This window comes from Hippocampus comes, unplaced genomic scaffold (assembly GCF_001891065.2).
Source record: "Hippocampus comes isolate QL1 unplaced genomic scaffold, H_comes_QL1_v1.1 scaffold167, whole genome shotgun sequence".
NCBI lineage: Eukaryota > Metazoa > Chordata > Actinopteri > Syngnathiformes > Syngnathidae > Hippocampus > Hippocampus comes.
Window position 1 is genome coordinate 901,953 of NW_017805502.1, and position 17,453 is coordinate 919,405.

Here is a 17,453-nt window from a genome sequence, read left to right on the forward strand (position 1 = left end):
TGAGGCAACGCAATGAAGAACAGTTTTTTTTAATGCAATGTTTTGCCTTAAGACTGGTCACGTTCAGCTCCAGAATTAGCCAATCAATTTACGAACACAGGTTTGTTATCATGCACATTAGTCTCTCTCAATGCCTTTAGAGTAACAATGTTATCCCTTTGTAAAAAAAAAAAAAAAAACCCGAAATACTTCATAATAAAATCATGCGTCAATGACAGTGAACAAGGAGCAAATGTTCCTCTTTCGGGGGCTGTGCAAAACTCACGTCGCCACTGTTTTGGAGGTTCAGGAAGTGAATGTGTAAGCTTTTAAAACGTCATTGCCATCCTTCCCTTCAACTGAACCAACAATGCTGGCGTAGTCACAAGCGACGAGGCTGAACCCTCTAAAAGCACAGGAAACAGAGACATTCGGTCCTATCCACATTCTGGCTCTTTTTTAATGCTGCACAGATATCTAAATGTCAGAACAAACCTTGACATAGTGTGAGAACCTCCCAGTAAGTGGTATCGACTCTCCAAGGTCAACCCACCATCTCTGTCACGTTTCCAGGTCAGCACGCGCAAAGAAAGGTCCTGAGATGCTGTTACCACACGGAAGCTGTCCTGTGAAATGTCACAGTCATGAGTGGCAATTATAATACAGTAAATCCCTCAAAATATCTCACAATATTGCTACCTTACATTATTATTTCAGTCAGTCCTCATGTCCTCCAGTTTGAAGTTAGTTCGATATTAGATATTCAGTTTGATATTGGATATTCATTAAAAGTAATTAAAAATCGTGCAGTTGTGCAAATAAAAACTTTTAAAGGGGGAGTCAATTCAAAAAAAATCTTTACAATAATACACTACTTCCAAAAAGTTAGGGATATTTGGCTTTCAGGTGACATTTATGGGAAATGTAATTAAGTTCACGTTACAGTGCTATTGTATCATGGATGTAGGACATTTCAGTACAAGGATGCACTGGTGATTTCCTCATCTAAAACAATTCATTGATACAAAAGTTCACAACAATGGTGCGTACACATCAACAAAAAATGTCAACGTCTCAATTACTCGTCCTGTGCCATTGAGCATTAATTACAGTTTGACAATGACATCTCCCGCTGTTCACGCGTTGTCTTATTGTCTACTGATGCACAGCATCCCACTCTTCTTGAAGGTCAGCCCTCAGGTCATTGAGGTTCTGATGTGCAGAGATTCGAGCCTCGACATGACAACTCAGTTGGTATAAGCTTGTCACTGTACCCTTCACAAAGTGTAAGGCGGCTCATTAGAGTACAGCAACTTGTGCAAAAAGTATCCTGAAACAGTTGGACATGTGCATTCAAAAGCTTCGAGAAGGTCAAATTAAGTTCACCTGTAAAGGTTTGACTGCATTTTAGCCTCGTCCTGAATTTTCACCTGAAAATCAAATATCCCCAATTTTTTGTGAGTAGTGTGTGTTCTATGCGCCCCCACTAGTCCAAACAAGACATTCTGTTAAATTTGTGGACACGTTTGTTTCCATCGCAGGGAGGGCCACTTTGCGACTTGCTGTCAACTGAAAACGACATCACAGTGCCAGGCGGGCTCAGCTTGCGAACGTCTCATGCCCAAACCTAGCAAACAGGTGAGCCATGATTGGTCGTTAGCAAGTCGCAAATTGGCCGCCTCCTGATATGGACAAAAATGGTTGGATTTTGCTACTTCATTCATACTCCACAAACGCAATATTAATCAGAGTGCCATGTTCAGAATGGTGGGGGCGCATAGAACATAATGTAAAAAAAAAAAAGTTTGACTTGACATCTCCCTTTAATAAGTAGGCTTAAAAAATTCTTACCACACATAAAGAAGTAATTGGCATTGTGTGCTCTTTGAAGCTTGCGAGCAAGGCGCCTTTTAGAGAATACAAGAAGAGATGACAATCAACTGCCATCACAATGGAGTTGCTGTCCTTTGCCTCAAGAAGAATGTTGGAGGACGTGCTCGGCAGCGACAAAGGAGAGGACTCAACCTGTTGGACTAAAATGCAAGCATTTTTTAGAGCTGGACAAACTTGTGTTTTTATTCATAAGTTGAAGTATTTTATTAAATTGCTGTGCCATATAATTTGTGTAGGGGCGCGCTGCATCACTGTAATTGACGGTAGGACATTTGTTTTCTGCTGTTTTCGTCAAGTTTTCTGATTGAGACGATTAAACGCAGCCGACACAAGAAATCCTGCTGTGCGTCGTCGACAGTCTTAAACACAACGCGGTCGAATACCACCGGTTACGCGAGTATTATTCTTATCTCAAGTCATTTTAGGGAATAACTGCTCAGGATGCTCCTTGTCTTTATGTATGACACACAAATGTGACCTCTAAGGCAGGTATGCTACTCGTTTTACAGTTTCTCCTTTTTCACCTTGGATCTGGGACGTGTACTTTGACTTTTTCATGCTGACATCGAAGACAGTGAGTGCTTTGTTGTTAGTGTGCTCATTCCAGTGGACCATGGCCAGTCTGGCAGACTGCGTGGGGATGAAGACGGCGGCCTGGCACCCAGTGACCGGCACTAACTGGCACAGTGGGTCTTCGTCCTCACACGGGGAGGTCAAACTATCAGCATAAATCACCTGCCGATGACCAAGACATAAAAAAAAAGCAGTATTCATATGTATATTTCTTAATAGCAATTGGTCAAACACCATTGAGTTGCTGTCCAGCAAAACAAAGACATACCTTTAGACTTGAATCAACGTTGTCCTTTGAGCCAGCTGTGATCCATTTCTTGTCAGGTGAAACCAAGAGTATGTTGACTTTAAAGCTGTCGCACACCATTATACTGGATTTTTTAGTCAAAGCTGTTCCAGCTAGTGTACACACTGACCCAGGACTCGTTCCAACCTTGAGAAAAATATGAGCAGGGACAAAACTCCCACTGTGTAAATTACAATCACAGTGGTCATTCTAAACATGCAAAAAAAAAAAAAAAAAAGGAGGATACTTACAGATAGAAACCAATCATTGTCCTTATTATACTGTAGCAATGTACAGTGTGCAGACGCAACTGAATAGGACGCCACCTCCTGGCCAGTCTGACCTTGCCAGACCTTGATCAGGCCGGCAGAGTCTACCGTGATGACAAAGTCAAGCTCCTCGTCAATTATGATGCGAGATAAAGGATTCTGCTTGGCAGTGCACCACACGAGTTGACCCTGAGATGAAATGAACTCATATTAGTGAACCTTTCAGGCTCAGGAAGTCTGTTAGGGGGTTGATGGCACATTGCTTTGTTCGTAAGATAGCAAACTTCAGTTTCAAGATTTTCATTTGCAAAACTTGGATGATATTTGTCTGCACAGCTATACGCACTTGGTGAGATTTTGCATCAATTTCTTTGCGCCACTTAGAAGTGTTTGTTACATGCAGATAATTAGTTAGTGACACTCGGCAAAAATTTCTGACTTGCAAATTCAGGCCGTGAAGCTGTTGGAGGAGCAGAACTCCATCATGAACTGACAACAACCTACATTATGCACCCAACCACCCTGCTTACTACATACTTTGTCGATAAGAACTCGGTCTGGGGACCAGTGTATCACATGTTTAAGACCAATTGCAAACCACACACACACACACACAAAAAAAAAAAAAAGGAAACGGGGACTCATGAGGAGCCCTTGAGTTAGAGAAAGCCTCCTGAAACAACACTGCAGGACATTCCACTCACTCGGACATCCTTGAGATCTAATATACATTTTTAATTGTTGTTCAAAGAGAATACAGTAAAATGATGTATCCTTAATTCTGCCGAGGGGTATATAAAAACTCTCTGTAACGATTACGTAGTCAAATGTATGTGTTGAAATTCTGGAGATTGTCCACTAACATTCTGGATGTTCCATGCCCGGACTGTACCATCAGTCGAAGCACTGCAGACTGTGGTTGGGGTGTCGCAGAGGTCAGGACCCAGAGGTGAGCTCCCCTGCAGGTAGACCAGGCCCACTATTTGCCCTAATGGAATACTTTTTTTCAGTGTCTGCACTTCCACTTGAGTCCAGAGTATGAGTACTTTTGACGCATCTGATTTAAACTGGCTTTAAATTTTTCACAGACCTGTGTGGCCTCGGAGGCTCTTGCAAGTGTAACCCCCAGTTCGACCTTCCTTCATCTTTGTCTCCAAATGGGATCGTCGCAGGAAGTATTTCTTCCAAGAGTTATTGACGTGAGGGCTCCCCAACACAGCCTGGCTACAAAAGCCCCATCGCTGCAAGCACATCCTCCTGATGAGAAGAAAACAAACGACCATTTGACATTTCTGTGGTGACAAGAAAAGTATTTCCACGCAAAACACTCACCTCCATAACCACGGAGTCTCGGCAGCATTGTGCCAGTTCTGGAAAACAGACAACCTATTCTGAGTGTTGTTTCGCTTGTTAAAGTTACTTCCGCATGTTGTATATTCGCATGCCCTTACCATACACACGCTCGAGGCCCTGATTAAATCTTCCTCGGTCAAAAATGTAAACACATGAATGAGACAATCGCCGAGCAAGTGCTGGGGATCCATAGTGACGTTCTTTCTCGTCCTGCGATTGTGAAGCAAAAGCAGGAAGAAATAAGTGAGATCACGCGCAGCCGGCATGATTGTCATTCTGCCACTAGATGTCGCCATCTTAAAGGGAAATCAACCCCCAAGAACGCCTCAGTATCCATGACATGACAGGACATGACAAATAAGTATGGAAAGACTTTCCGTAATGTAAGGGTACAGTACCATCGTGCAGTAGTACCACCCAATGACAGCTGTGAGACAATGTGCAAAGTGGTCGGTGGTGGAATACAATTCTATGACGGTTGTGCAGTTGGTGCAGATAATCGCTGCACCATTTTTAAAGTGACCAGTAGCAGTATTTTGAATTGAATTGAATTGAATACAACTTTATTGTCAAATGTGCTGTGCATATGTGTAACATACAGCACAGATGAAATTTCTTCCCTCTCAACATAAAACAACATTTGTAGAACAACTTAAATTGTGCAGTCGTACAGAAAGTCCTTGAGCACTTTAAAGTGTCTGGTGCTGTGGAATGTAATTCAATGACAATTGTGTTGTGTTTATTATTTTACTTTATGTTAACTGTTTTGTTAAGCGCTTTGTTAAACTGCAGCTGTTGTGAAAATGCTATATACATCACAGCATGTATTGTATTGTACTATTGTTCAAGTATGTAAAGAGCTGGAGGTCCAACGATCATTGCGGTAATACTGTTCCACATGGATGTGCAAAAATACAAAGAGCCACTATATATTTGGGTTACTGTTTAGGGAATTAATGGTGAGAGGGAAGAAACTGTTTGAATGTCTTATGGTTTTGGTGAAGATGGATTGGTAGCGCTTGCCTGGGAGTAGCTGAAAAAGGTGGTGGGAAGGGTGAGTGTGGGGATGACGGGGGTCCAGTAGGATTATCTGTGCCTTTGTCTTGGTTCTTGCGGTGTGCAAGTCCTCAAGAGTGGGTAGGGCAGTGCCAATGATTTATTCTGCAGTCATTACTGTCTGTTGCAGTCGGATTTTGTCCTTTTTTGTGGCAGCCCCAAACCAAATTGTGATGGAGGAACACAAGACTGATTTGATGACTGCTGTGTAGAACTGTCTTATCAGCTGCTATGGCAGGCCGCGCTTTCTCAGCAGCCTCAGGAAGTACATCCTCTGCTGGGCCTTTTTCAGGTTGGAGTTGGTGTTGACCTCCCATTTCATGTCCTGGGAGACTGTGATTCCCAGGAACTTGAAGGTCTCTATGGTTGACACGGGGCAGTTGGATAGTTTGAGGGGCAGCTGTGGTGAAGGATCTTTCCTGAAGTCCACGATCATCTGTACCGTCTTGAGCGTGTTCGGCTCCAGGTAGTTTTGGCTACACCAGTGCGCCACTTGCTCCACTTCTTGTCGGTACGCAGATTCGTCACCGTCTTTGATGAGACCGGTGACTGCGGTGTCGTCTGCGAACTTGATGAGTTTGATGGCTGGATGTGTTGAGGTGTAGGCGTTTGTGTTGAGGGACAAGAGCAGCGAAGAGAGGATGCATCCTTGGGGGGGCCCCCAATGCTGATGGTGCGTGTTGATGATGTTGTCCTTCCCAGCCTCACCTGTTGTGTCCTTCCCGTCAGGTAGCTGAGGAGCCACTGGCAGATCGTAGGGGACACACTGAGCTGATGAAGTTTGGAGGCGAGGAGTTCCGGGATGATATATTGAACGCAGCATTGAAGTCCACAAACAGGATCCTTGAGTAGGGTTGGGTTGGGGTTAGGTTAGAGTCAAGGTTTATGGTTCGGGTTGGGGTTAGGGTAAGTTTTAGGGTATGGGTTGGGTTAGAGTTAGGTTTCGCGTTAGTGTTTTTCCACCACTAGTGGTAGATGCAGGCTACCTGTCGTGGGAACTGAAAGCCGAATTAAATATTTCAACTGTGCATATTGTTACTCTGGGTTAATAATTTTTTAAAATCCAGTGCAATATATTTGTTATGGACTGTTCAGTGATTAAGTACACCGCATTTGCATTCAATCTTAGAACTGTTTGTTTTTATTTTGGTAGAATTGCTATTTAACATTTACATGTACTACATTTTCATTTTTTCATCCATCCATCCATTTTTCAACACCGCTTATCCTGAAGAGCAGCCGGTTGCTGGAGTCAATCCCAGCTGACTTCGGGTGGAAGGTAGACGACACCCTGAACTGGTCGGCAGTCAGTCACAGGGCACATACAGAGACAAACGACCATTCATGCTCACATCCACACCGTCACTGAGTGGGAACTGATCCCACGCTGCCCGCATACAAGCCAGGCGAATGTACCACTACTACATGACTAACATTTTCATTGCATCTTGAATATCTAATTTCAGTTTTTATTTTCCTAGATTAAAGTGCAGTGTTAGTGTTCAAACTGTACATAATGTTAGAGTGGCCCACAATTATATGAAATATACTTTTAAGGAATGAACACTTGAGCCGACTAAGCTACTGTAGGCTGTATTAAATGTTGGTCATGATCAGGGGTGGGCAACCCCAGTCCTCGAGGGCCCCTATCCATCACGCCTTACATGTCTCCCTTCTGCAATACACCTGATTCAAATGATCAAAATGATCATCATCAATGATCACCTGCAAGTCCTGAGAAGCCTGATAATGATTCTGATCATTTGAATCAAGTGTGTTGGAGAAGGACGACATCTCCAACAGGCTGGATTGGGGCCCTTGAGGACCAGAGCTAGACACTCCTTGTCATTTTCATTTTTTTAATTATTGTGATTATTATTATTGATTAATTGGAACCACTGCTAGGGTGTTTAAATTCTTTACAATTTTAAACAACTTTCACATTTCAGACGCGTTGTTATCAGGCCCTGGAACATGAATGCGACACCTGAACGTCCTGTTTTTGAGAGAGAGAGAGAGAGAGAGAGAGAGAGAGAGAGAGAGAGAGAGAGAGAGAGAGAGAGAGAGAGAGAGAGAGGATTCTTCCGTGGGGCCCCTCGCAAGTCTCCCGCAGCCACGCCCACTGAGATGAGCGCGATATAAAGTCGAGACGTGCTGTTCGCCTAAGAACTGTGAGAAATAAGCCATCGCACTTGTTGAGGCTTACCTGTGCTGACATCATCATCGCAATGACAACGGGACCCGGCGACAAGGGGGCCACCTAAAAGGATCTTGGCTCGACTTGGCAATATAAGTTTTTTTTTTCAATGTTTCCCCGGCTTGTGGACCTGCCTGTGGAGTTACCTGTGCTGTGATCGATCGGAGACTAACCGAATCGAGTTCCTCCTCAGCTTCAGCAGTCATTGCATGACCGTGAGGCCGCGATGAGTCGGAGAACTCGGCGCTGGATTTTAAGAGTTTTACTTTGTCTGGGAATAGTCTACCTGAAAATTGGGTGAGCTGCGCCACGCCGTTGTGGGTTAATACCAGAGTGTTATTACGCTCTCTAAAGCACACGACTTTGTGTCATTGGTTTGCAATTAACCACAATCAAGACACGTAATGACATTGCTGTCATCTGTTAAAGTCGTTAAACAGCGTCCTAAAGTCGTAGTATTTGAAAGTTGAAGTGTCGTCCAATGTTTGCGCTTGGTGAAACGTGGGTATAGTTACGTGTTATTTATGGAACTTTTGGGAAGTGAAATTGCACCTGCCGCTTAAGGTAAAATCTTTTTGTTCCCCTCCCCAGGGGCTTCTCATCGGTGGTGGCCCTCGGAGCGAGCATAATCTGTAACAAAATCCCCGGTTTGGCCCCGAGGCAGCGGATTATCTGCCAGAGTCGCCCCGATGCCATTATCGTCATCGGAGAGGGCGCGCAAATGGGCATCAACGAGTGTCAGTTCCAGTTCAAAAACGGGCGCTGGAACTGCTCGGCCCTGGGCGAGAGGACCGTCTTCGGAAAAGAGTTGAAAGTGGGTATGTTGCTATCTGTTCATGTTTGTTCATAATTAGAATATTGAGTCACTTGCATTGGTGCACAATTGTGCGCCCCTTGCGTAAAGGTGTCCCCCCCCCCCCACCATGTTTGTGATTGCATGCGCATTTCAGTACCGACTTGAGCTGTACAAACACACTCTGCTTCTAACATCGTTCAATGAAAGTGAACATTGTATAACCGGTTGAAGCAAACGCCCCTGAAATGCAAGGTGCACTTGATTTCTGCATCCAAATTTGGAAAACTTCATATGAATCTATTTGTAAACATACTGCAAATATAACTATTATTATTATTTATTTTTTGAGGGGGTAGGGGCATTCTTTTAGGTGTGAAAATCGCATGGAAGTGCAATTTATATTTTAGAACACAAATGTGCTTGCTTAGATGGGAAGTAAATATTTTTTTGCAGCAAGTGTCAGCTGCTCTCCAGACTTTTTTTTTTTCGCGGAGCATGTATAAAAGGTATCTGGAGCCAAGACTGTAACATAGCTCTTGTGAATAGTCACAGCCTTTCTTTTCATACCAGGCCGAGTCTCATGAGACACAGTTTCAGTGGACTTTCTCCCATCTGCTGATGGGTGCTGCAGCTCCCACTGTAAGGACGTGGACGTTACCACGGGTATAAGTTACAATGACCAAAGTACCATAGTAGAGAAACTCGCCAGCTCCAATGGAGACGGATGTGTCCGACAGAGATTGGGTAATTGGTGTTGTCTGTTTTTGAGTATGGTGGTCCGTGTTTCTAGCCCATTTTGGGGAGAGATCAAGCAGCCCTAAATTGAATGACTGCCCCCACACACTAAAATTATAGAATTTTCTGCAGCACGGCGGATGATCTGTCAAGGGACATGTTAGTGTGCCACGGCATCCTGGTTGGGAATCACTGCTATAGACAAGTGATTCTCCAACTATACATCCATCCATTCCCTAATCTACTTATCCTCACAAGAGTTGCGGGCATGCTGGAGCCTATCTCAGCTGTCTTCGGGCAATAGTCGGGGCATACCCTTTACTGGTCGCCAGTCAAACGTAGGGCACACATAGACGAAGAGCCATCCACGCTCACAATCACACCTAGGGACAATTTAGAGTGTTCCATTAACCTGCCATGCATGTTTTTGGAATGTGGAAGGAAACTGGAGTACCGGGAGAAAACCCACGCCGGCATGGAGAATACATGCAAACTCCACACAGGGAGGCTGTAGCCTGCACTGGGAGGCCGATGTGCTAACCAGTCGCCCACCGTGCCACCATTCTCTAACGAATATTTCTTTACTTTATTTGAATGTGCCCTTTTTAAACAAGTTAGAGAAGCGCATTAACAAAAGCACTCTGGTGAAATAAAAAAAATAAATAAATAAAATTAAAGCAATGCCTCCTTGCCTCAAAAATGGTTTGTTCCACTTGATCGCTTTTTGCACAGGTGCCTTCAAATAATATCCTGAAAGTACAGTTGTGGTGTATGTAGTAAATGCCTGTCTTAAACCTGCCTAATGTGGAACATTTCGTACCTTTTACCACTCAGTACCTTGACAACGCTCTATTATAACAGTTATCAATGTTGCTGCATTTAATTTCAGTTCACAGTTTATGTTGTTCGGTAGAAGTTAGCTGACATTTTTGTTTCCAGCCAGGAAAAGTTTCGAATGGTGAGAGACGGCAGCACTCTCCTCAGCTTGAATTGGAATGGGAAGCTGTTGTAAATATCCTGTAAAACAATCGAGACAAGGTGCTACTGTCGAGCTAACTGGTTGGATGCCCATGACCGAAAAGTCTTACACTTCTCTTTCATAAATCTGGCAATGAAATTGCGTTGAAATATACAAATGGTTAAATTGATCTCAGCTTCCTGGGAGATCCTTTCCCCTAAAAGTCTTACCCTAGAATCGCCCCTGGTGTGGACTATATTAGACAGCAAACCCAAGAACACTTAGTGACTAATTTATTCTCGATTTGTAGCTCGAGATACCTTCGGTTACTGGTGTCATGAGAAATTTGAACATAGAAAATATTGAATGGGGAAATTAACAGTGCTATAGAAATAAAAGGCTTCGTATCTTGCACCAGCTGCGTGACGCCATCTTGCCCACTGCCAGTGGAAAGAAAAGCTAATCCCAGTCATGCTGTCAGTCGCGTTTGACAAGCTGTCCTTTTATGAATGAGTAGTTTTGGCCCATCAGGAGTGTCGGTGTTGGCGTGAAAGCCGGCAGCACATCCACGGCTTGGACAGGCATAGCAAATAGATTGGTTTCACCGATCGGATTAGCCCAGAAGCCAAGTGGTTGCAAATGGATGCCATTGTTGGCGCAAAGCCGAGTGGGGCTGTGTGGCTTGCAATTGTTCTCTGAAGGAGTGTGGGTAGTGCAAGGTGCATCGCTTTGCTACGATTGGCCCCTAAGGCTGAAGAATAAGCTTTTGAGGAGAGGCCCGACTAGAAAGAAAAGGGACATTTTCACGACTGAATTTCAGTTCTCCCTTCTAAATATCTTCCATCACTCAGTACAATCTTATGAAGTGCTCCTACTGTTTCTTTTGGAGGAGTCAGGCGCAGGAATCGCAGAGAAAAATGAACAGCACTGCACTCAGATGTGACTGAGTGCACCGACACACCTTGTTTTTTGGCCCGGAGCCCATTTAGTCTGTAAAAATGTCAACATAATTTATGCCTCGATATGAGGGTTTTTTTTTTCTTTCTATCTTTCTTTCAAGGATAGAAAGGTGGCACACGGCCAGGACATGCTTGCTGTATGTGGCGCTTCTGGTGAGCTCGGTGGCAGGAGGACACAAAGAAAGTGAGGATGTGAACAAACAGCCCAAAAAGGAGCTTGTTTATACAAATATTGATGGACGTAATCTGCTGCCTCCGGTTAGCATTTTAGACATTCAAACTGGCATTTTTAATTTCCCGTTGAAGCATTTTTAAAATAAGGCTCCTTCCCCTTGTCATATTTCACCCCAAAACTATTCGTCACACTCTGTCAGATTAACCTTTAGTTTATTGTCAATATTGCCGCATGTGTAAATGATTTGTTCAGCAGACCTGGCGTAGATAAGGCCAGGATGGAGATGCTCATGTCTGATGAGTTTACACAGAATGTGTCATTTCTGAATGGATCAATAGCTGTTCCCTTCCTGACAGCCCTCTTATTCATGCTGCTTTGTTGACTAAACTGCCAGCAGCCATCTTGGTTCACAGGCAGGACAGTTTCCAGGTCAGATTTCAAAACACTGGCGCCCTTCAGTGATATGTCATTGAGACCATGATGTCAACTCACATACTGTTAATTGGTAATCTCGTATCATTCATTTAAAACCAACAACATTTGACACTGAGTAGAAACTGTCATAATGTTATCATAATTAGAATAGCAGCTGCTTCATCGTCATCTGCCTTTGTGGTCCATGATATCGGTGGTGCAAACATTGACGGGCGCGACAATGTTGATGTCAAGATATGATTTCATGACATTTTATGTTGCTGTTGTTCTGATCATCTGAACTGAATTCATCGTAAATCCCCAAATACAACACAACACAAACAAACACAAATAAACTCAAGAAACTCTAGTTGAGTTGAGCATGTATATTTTTTTATTTGAATTTTATCCCTTCCATTTTTTTCAGCTCAAAGTTGAAAAAAGAAAAAAAAATACAAATGTGTTATCTGCTCCCCCACGAGTTGAAACACGACATTCCGATTACAAGTGCGTTTGTAGTGGCGGCCATTTTGCCCCGTACTGACACTTGCTGTGGACTTAAAATGACGTCAGAGTGCCTCAGGGTTCAGTTAATGACCAATGACGACTCACCTGTTTTTCTGCGTTTTGGTCATGTGACATTTGCAAGCTTAGTACTTATACACATTGTGATGTCATTTTCAGTCAATAGCAAGCGGGAAAATGGCCGCCCGCTTACATGGATAAAAATGGATGGCTTTTGCTGCTTAACTCCACAAAAATAGTACTAACCAGAATGCCTCGTTTAGATTAGTCGGGCCACAGAGTACATACCTAAGATATTTTTCACTTGACTTCCCTTTTAAAAGACTTTGTCCAAAACTCCACTTATTAATGAATGTAACACGAACATGAATTGCACTGACTTGTGTCGTCTGTGCAGGGTGTCTTTACAAATCAAACCAAGTCACAAGGTGTCTTTTTCTCAAGCTGTTTAGCAAGTAAATACAACATATACACAATATGTTGGAGTTACTCCAGATTCGACAGTCAATTACATTTCAGAGCTTGAAGGGGTGCGCGTGAAGCAAAATCAAAACAAAAACCACATTCCTTACTCTGATGTATTTTCTTCTGCGCTTTTGCAGGGAGCAAAGAAGCAGCCTTTACGTACGCCATTATCGCGGCCGGGGTGGCCCACGCCATCACCGCCGCCTGTACGCAGGGTAACCTGAGCGACTGCAGCTGTGACAAAGAGAAGCAGGGTTTCTATAGCAGGGACCAAGGATGGAAGTGGGGAGGCTGCTCTGCGGACATCAGCTACGGCCTCGGCTTTTCCAAAGTGTTTATTGATGCCCGAGAGGTCAAGCAGAACGCCAGGACGCTCATGAACCTCCATAATAATGAGGTGGGACGCAAGGTAAGCTGCAGCCGTCTCCAAAATCATTACTATTTTTTTTTTGGGGTGGCCTTGATAATCGCAGTGACCTGGAAACCTCTGCCAAGTAGTGGCGGAAGCGAGCGTTGCCAAGGTTCTGCCCAGCTTGAACAAACAGTGGAATGAAGATGGCTTTCAGAGAAAAAAAAAAACTGTCAAAAGTGATTGATGAGATGATTGCACAGAAAAGACATGGGCACCGTCCAAAAAGACATTATCCCCGTCCCTCGGGTGCTTCACCAGTCGGGCCTGACACAATTACTTTCGTTTCTAATGTCCCTCGAACGTGATAAATCAGTAGCTTTGTGCTTGTTTGTGCACTCCAGGACTGCAGTGATGAGTGCAATTCAATGGCCTCTTTCAATTCACTTTCAATTATTGGGTGTAATTTGATTCAGTGCCACTGGTTCATTCTTATCCGGGGACATGACTAAAATAATGATACACTTCCATTTTCTGCGAGAAAGTAACAGAATGTGCAGCACAGGGCACCAAGACAGACAACAATTGTGCGGCAGGATACAAAGAGGACAAACATCGCGTTCTCCTTTTCAGCACAGGGTGACAATGAGACTCCATTCGGTCTAAGAGGTTAAAGACCAAGTGGAGTGACGTGCCAAACAGCTAAAGAGGACCTGGTGAAGAATAAAAAGTAGCTTTGGCCAAGTTAACTCATATCCCCCTCTTCCTTTCCCTGTGCCAGAAAAGCCCGATTCACACAACCGACACGTCCATGGCCTCGTCGTCTGAAAGCCCTCGGACACAATCGCACCGAGCCGATCAGTTTCTGTGGCGGTGAATCGAAACTGGCTTTTCTGGACAGCAAATTTGTCTTCCAGGAAACGCCGAGCAGCGTTTTTTTTTTGTTCTTTTTGCTAATAAAGGCACTCTCTGTTTTGATAGCGACCCCCCCCTCCTTTATTTATGCTAATCAAAGGCAGTGACGCCGAGCAGGAGCTCCCCTGGTCCAATCCTCCAGACAAAGGCTGCCACAAATGTTGGTCACGCAAGAACTGATGGATTAAGGCTGCTGAAGCTCGCAACTTTATGAAGGAATTTGAGTTACAATGTTAAGGAACGCTTGGCTTTCAACTTGAAGATGCCATTTTGAACACGAAACTCGGGAGGAAATTCACATTTCACCTTGTTAAGAAAATTCCCGTTCTGGCCAATAGCGCTCCTCATTGTCATCAGGCCGGGCTTTAGCAGTAATCCCAGTCACTCTACGCCTCCGATGCTCTCTCTTGACATTTGTGTGTTGTGTGGTGACTACACACACACCGGCTGACATCTGATACTTTATTTTGGCTTCTGTGTGTACGCTATAAAGCAGCAATGCGATGGGCTTCCATTTAATCCCCAACTGCAGGGTGCTCGCTTGTCATGTCACAGAGCTGCACATTATACTCAATCCATGCTTGACTTGGAAAATGATTACACGGGTCAACACATTTTTACTACTGGTACTTTTTTTTGCGCTGATTTAGAATTTGCCCATGTTTTTTTTCTCAAGCACAGCAGGTTTTCAAAATGATAATCATCATCATCATCATCCACAAAAATACAATGTCCACCCCTTTTGCCTCAAAAATGGTTTGATCCAGTCCTCTGTCACATGGAGTAGTTTGAGTGAGTGGCCCCACCGTACTTCAACAAGGTGTCGCAAAATTTTTAACTTGTACCACTCGATATCAACACATTTGTATAAGTATTATTTTATTCTGCACTTACCCATCAGTAATTGTTTATTCTTATGAATGAATTAGCTGCAATGTTACAGGTGGACAGACAGTCCCACTTTTGCCATGCGCACGTTAATATTAAAGCCAAGGTGCTACTGACTAGCTAATAAACTAGATGCCCCGAAACTTCTTTTCCTTGAATCACACCAGTTCTATTCCAGTAATATTTTTAGTAACATTTATGAATTGAATTCAGAGTTAGGTTCCGAATTTTTTTCTGAAACATCATAACTATAAATGACAACGCATGAAAGAAATCCATAGGCCGCAACCTTTTAAAGGTCAAACTTCAAAACAAGAACTGAAAATAGCTCAAAAACTGTGCTAGAAAAAAAATGTGTGAAGAATTTTAAAAAAAGCGGCATCAAATATTATATTTTGGGTCACATAAAGCCATCTCTGATTCCAATTTGCTGTCAACAACGGTTATGAACCTCATTTTTAGAGTGCTTTTTTTTTGGCCGCTAAGACCAAGTTTTTATGGCTGTATTATGTCTTGGTTGCTGAGCGTTTTTTTGTGTTTCTAGGTCTTGGAGAAGAACATGCGACTGGAATGCAAGTGTCATGGCGTGTCGGGCTCCTGCACCACCAAAACCTGCTGGACTACACTTCCCAAGTTCCGCGAGCTTGGCTACATTCTCAAGGAGAAATATGCCCACGCAGTGCACGTGGAACCGGTCAAAGCCAGCCGCAACAAGCGCCCCAAATTCCTGAAGATCAAGAAGCCATATTCTTACCGGAAGCCCATGGATACAGACCTGGTGTACATAGACAAGTCCCCAAACTACTGCGAGGCGGACACGGTGACGGGCAGCTTGGGGACGCAAGGGCGAGTGTGCAATAAGACTATGATGCAGCACATCAGCGGCTGCGACTTGATGTGCTGCGGCCGCGGCTACAACACGCATCAGTACTCCAGAGTGTGGCAGTGCAACTGCAAGTTCTTCTGGTGCTGCTACGTCAAATGCAACACGTGCAGTGAGAGGACAGAGGTGTACACGTGCAAATGAGAATATTTATTGGTGCTGGCGTGCGTGTGGTCGTGAACACGCGTGTCTCTTTGGATCTTCCTGCGGCACGAGCAGAAGCCACTGGTGTGCGCACTTTGGGTTGGTTGGGATGCAGAGTGGCCAAACACCGTTAAGGGGTAAAACTGCACACAACTGAAGCACAAAGACTTGAATCTACACGGACACGTACGGTAGTGGGGACGAGAAATGGAATACGGCGCGCGCGATGCCTAAGCCGCGCATACTGCTGTCTGTCACGCATGGTATAACTCATCCATGTGGAATATTTAACATACTGTCTTTTATAGAATGGAGATAATTAATATTAATTTATTGGATAAGAACTACTGATTTTGTCCATTATGGGTCACAAATAACTCCATGTTGGGAGGGCTTAGTTTATTAAAGGGACCAGAAACTGTTAACACACTGGATTTGAATCCACCTGGAATCCGTCATATTAACTCGTGACCCACTTGTGTCTTCCCTCTGTTTGCTGCTAGTCCCGAGAATCCCATTAATTTTTTTTTTGTTTAGGTCGGAGCTTCAAAAACACAGGCACATTTTCCACCTTTGGTAAATATTGGTTCATAGAGTATATTTTGTAAGAGCCTATTTTTGTATGGATGTTTTTATTTATATCTGTTGCATAATATTCAACTTTAAGCTCGGACACATGTCTGTAAAATGCTGATAATGTACGTTTGCCCCTGTTGTCACTGCCGTGGTTGTGTAGTGTGAGTTATAGAAGCTGCTGTTTACTGCATTTCATGACTACTACTGATGGAATACAGGCGCAGAATAACACCAACATGGCATGATTTCATTTTTGTTTCCTCTGACAACCTCTTTCTCAGTGAGGCACTTTGCTTGAAAGCCAATGTCATAATCTTAACATCAAATGTTGGCTTCAGGTTAATGTTGCTAGTTTTACTTTTATTAGGGGGGTAATTCAAAACATTCATTCACCATTAATGATATATATATATATATATATATATATATATATATCTCCCCCTTGTCCCTCTCTTCGGCGAATAGTTTTTCAAAAATGTGTGCAGTACTTGTGTGAACTATGCAGCACAATGCAATCACTGTTTCCTTCCCTCCACTTCTTTATCAAGAGCAAAAAAAAATATCCTGCAGCCTACTTTAGGAGCTTCATTAGTGATCGTCTGTAAATGGCTAATAGTTCAAGTTTCATGACAAACATTACCAATTACTCATTAAATATTGATCAATTGAGCTTTAATCATTAGTTTAGCTTTCAGATGAACGGAGAAGTTAATTATTAATCCTCCTCGGTCATTCGGATATCACCATGCTGATAAATCCCGCTATGTCTATGTATACAATGACGACGGAAGAAAGAGATGTGCTGTGAGAGGGGAAAGTTATTCAGTCTTAATTGAGGGCCCATCTTGCAGACCGGGAAGTGGTTAAACGTGTTGGAAGAGAAGAAGTGTTTGTGTTCTAATAGCAGGGTACCGGCGTAATTGATGAGACTAGCTGGACCAACTGTCACGGTGATGGCTTGCTCAGTTGGGGGAGTGGGAGCTGTCAGGTGATAGATGACTAGCACATCTGCTTCATTCACTTCTGGGCGACTCGTTGCCACAACAACCTCAGCGGCGCTCAGAA

The 17,453-nt window shown here is 43.6% G+C and overlaps 2 protein-coding genes across 5 annotated transcripts; one reads left to right on the forward strand and one right to left on the reverse strand.

Moving 5' to 3' along the window:
* Positions 1 to 23: 23 nt before the first annotated feature.
* Positions 24 to 4,684, reverse strand: fbxw12 (F-box and WD repeat domain containing 12). 3 transcript variants are annotated; one of them, XM_019877281.1, is made up of 10 exons: positions 4,452 to 4,684; positions 4,333 to 4,370; positions 4,091 to 4,257; positions 3,864 to 3,988; positions 2,983 to 3,189; positions 2,714 to 2,878; positions 2,397 to 2,607; positions 1,831 to 1,886; positions 475 to 605; positions 24 to 385 (listed from the first exon to the last, which is right to left on the reverse strand). In XM_019877281.1, the coding sequence occupies exons 1-10, from the start codon at positions 4,647 to 4,649 to the stop codon at positions 286 to 288; spliced, it is 1,398 nt and encodes a 465-aa protein (XP_019732840.1). In that variant the 5' UTR covers positions 4,650 to 4,684; the 3' UTR covers positions 24 to 285. The 3 variants fall into 3 exon arrangements, with proteins under 3 accessions (XP_019732840.1, XP_019732839.1, XP_019732841.1); XM_019877280.1 differs by having other exon boundaries at positions 1,831 to 2,012; XM_019877282.1 differs by having other exon boundaries at positions 1,831 to 2,012; positions 4,333 to 4,386.
* A 2,880-nt stretch (positions 4,685 to 7,564) lies between these two features.
* On the forward strand, positions 7,565 to 16,623 carry LOC109520209 (protein Wnt-7a). 2 transcript variants are annotated; one of them, XM_019877285.1, is made up of 4 exons: positions 7,565 to 7,903; positions 8,198 to 8,424; positions 12,771 to 13,042; positions 15,330 to 16,623. In XM_019877285.1, the coding sequence occupies exons 1-4, from the start codon at positions 7,833 to 7,835 to the stop codon at positions 15,810 to 15,812; spliced, it is 1,053 nt and encodes a 350-aa protein (XP_019732844.1). In that variant the 5' UTR covers positions 7,565 to 7,832; the 3' UTR covers positions 15,813 to 16,623. The 2 variants fall into 2 exon arrangements, with proteins under 2 accessions (XP_019732844.1, XP_019732845.1); XM_019877286.1 differs by lacking the exons at positions 7,565 to 7,903; positions 8,198 to 8,424 and adding an exon at positions 9,660 to 11,238.
* The last annotated feature ends 830 nt before the right edge of the window (positions 16,624 to 17,453 follow it).

What these genes read in the sequence shown, in the direction of transcription:
- fbxw12 (XM_019877280.1), bottom strand. Translation starts at nt 4,649, where the DNA reads ATGGCGACATCTAGTGGCAGAATGACAATCATGCCGGCTGCGCGTGAT. An exon ending in GTACACGTCCCAGATCCAAG is followed by an intron (nt 2,013 to 2,396) that starts GTGAAAAAGGAG and finishes CTTGCATTTTAG; the next exon opens with TCCAACAGGTTGAGTCCTCT. An exon ending in GGTTCTCACACTATGTCAAG is followed by an intron (nt 386 to 474) that starts GTTTGTTCTGAC and finishes CTGTGCTTTTAG; the next exon opens with AGGGTTCAGCCTCGTCGCTT.
- LOC109520209 (XM_019877285.1), top strand. Translation starts at nt 7,833, where the DNA reads ATGAGTCGGAGAACTCGGCGCTGGATTTTAAGAGTTTTACTTTGTCTG. An exon ending in ATAGTCTACCTGAAAATTGG is followed by an intron (nt 7,904 to 8,197) that starts GTGAGCTGCGCC and finishes TCCCCTCCCCAG; the next exon opens with GGGCTTCTCATCGGTGGTGG. An exon ending in ATAATGAGGTGGGACGCAAG is followed by an intron (nt 13,043 to 15,329) that starts GTAAGCTGCAGC and finishes TTGTGTTTCTAG; the next exon opens with GTCTTGGAGAAGAACATGCG.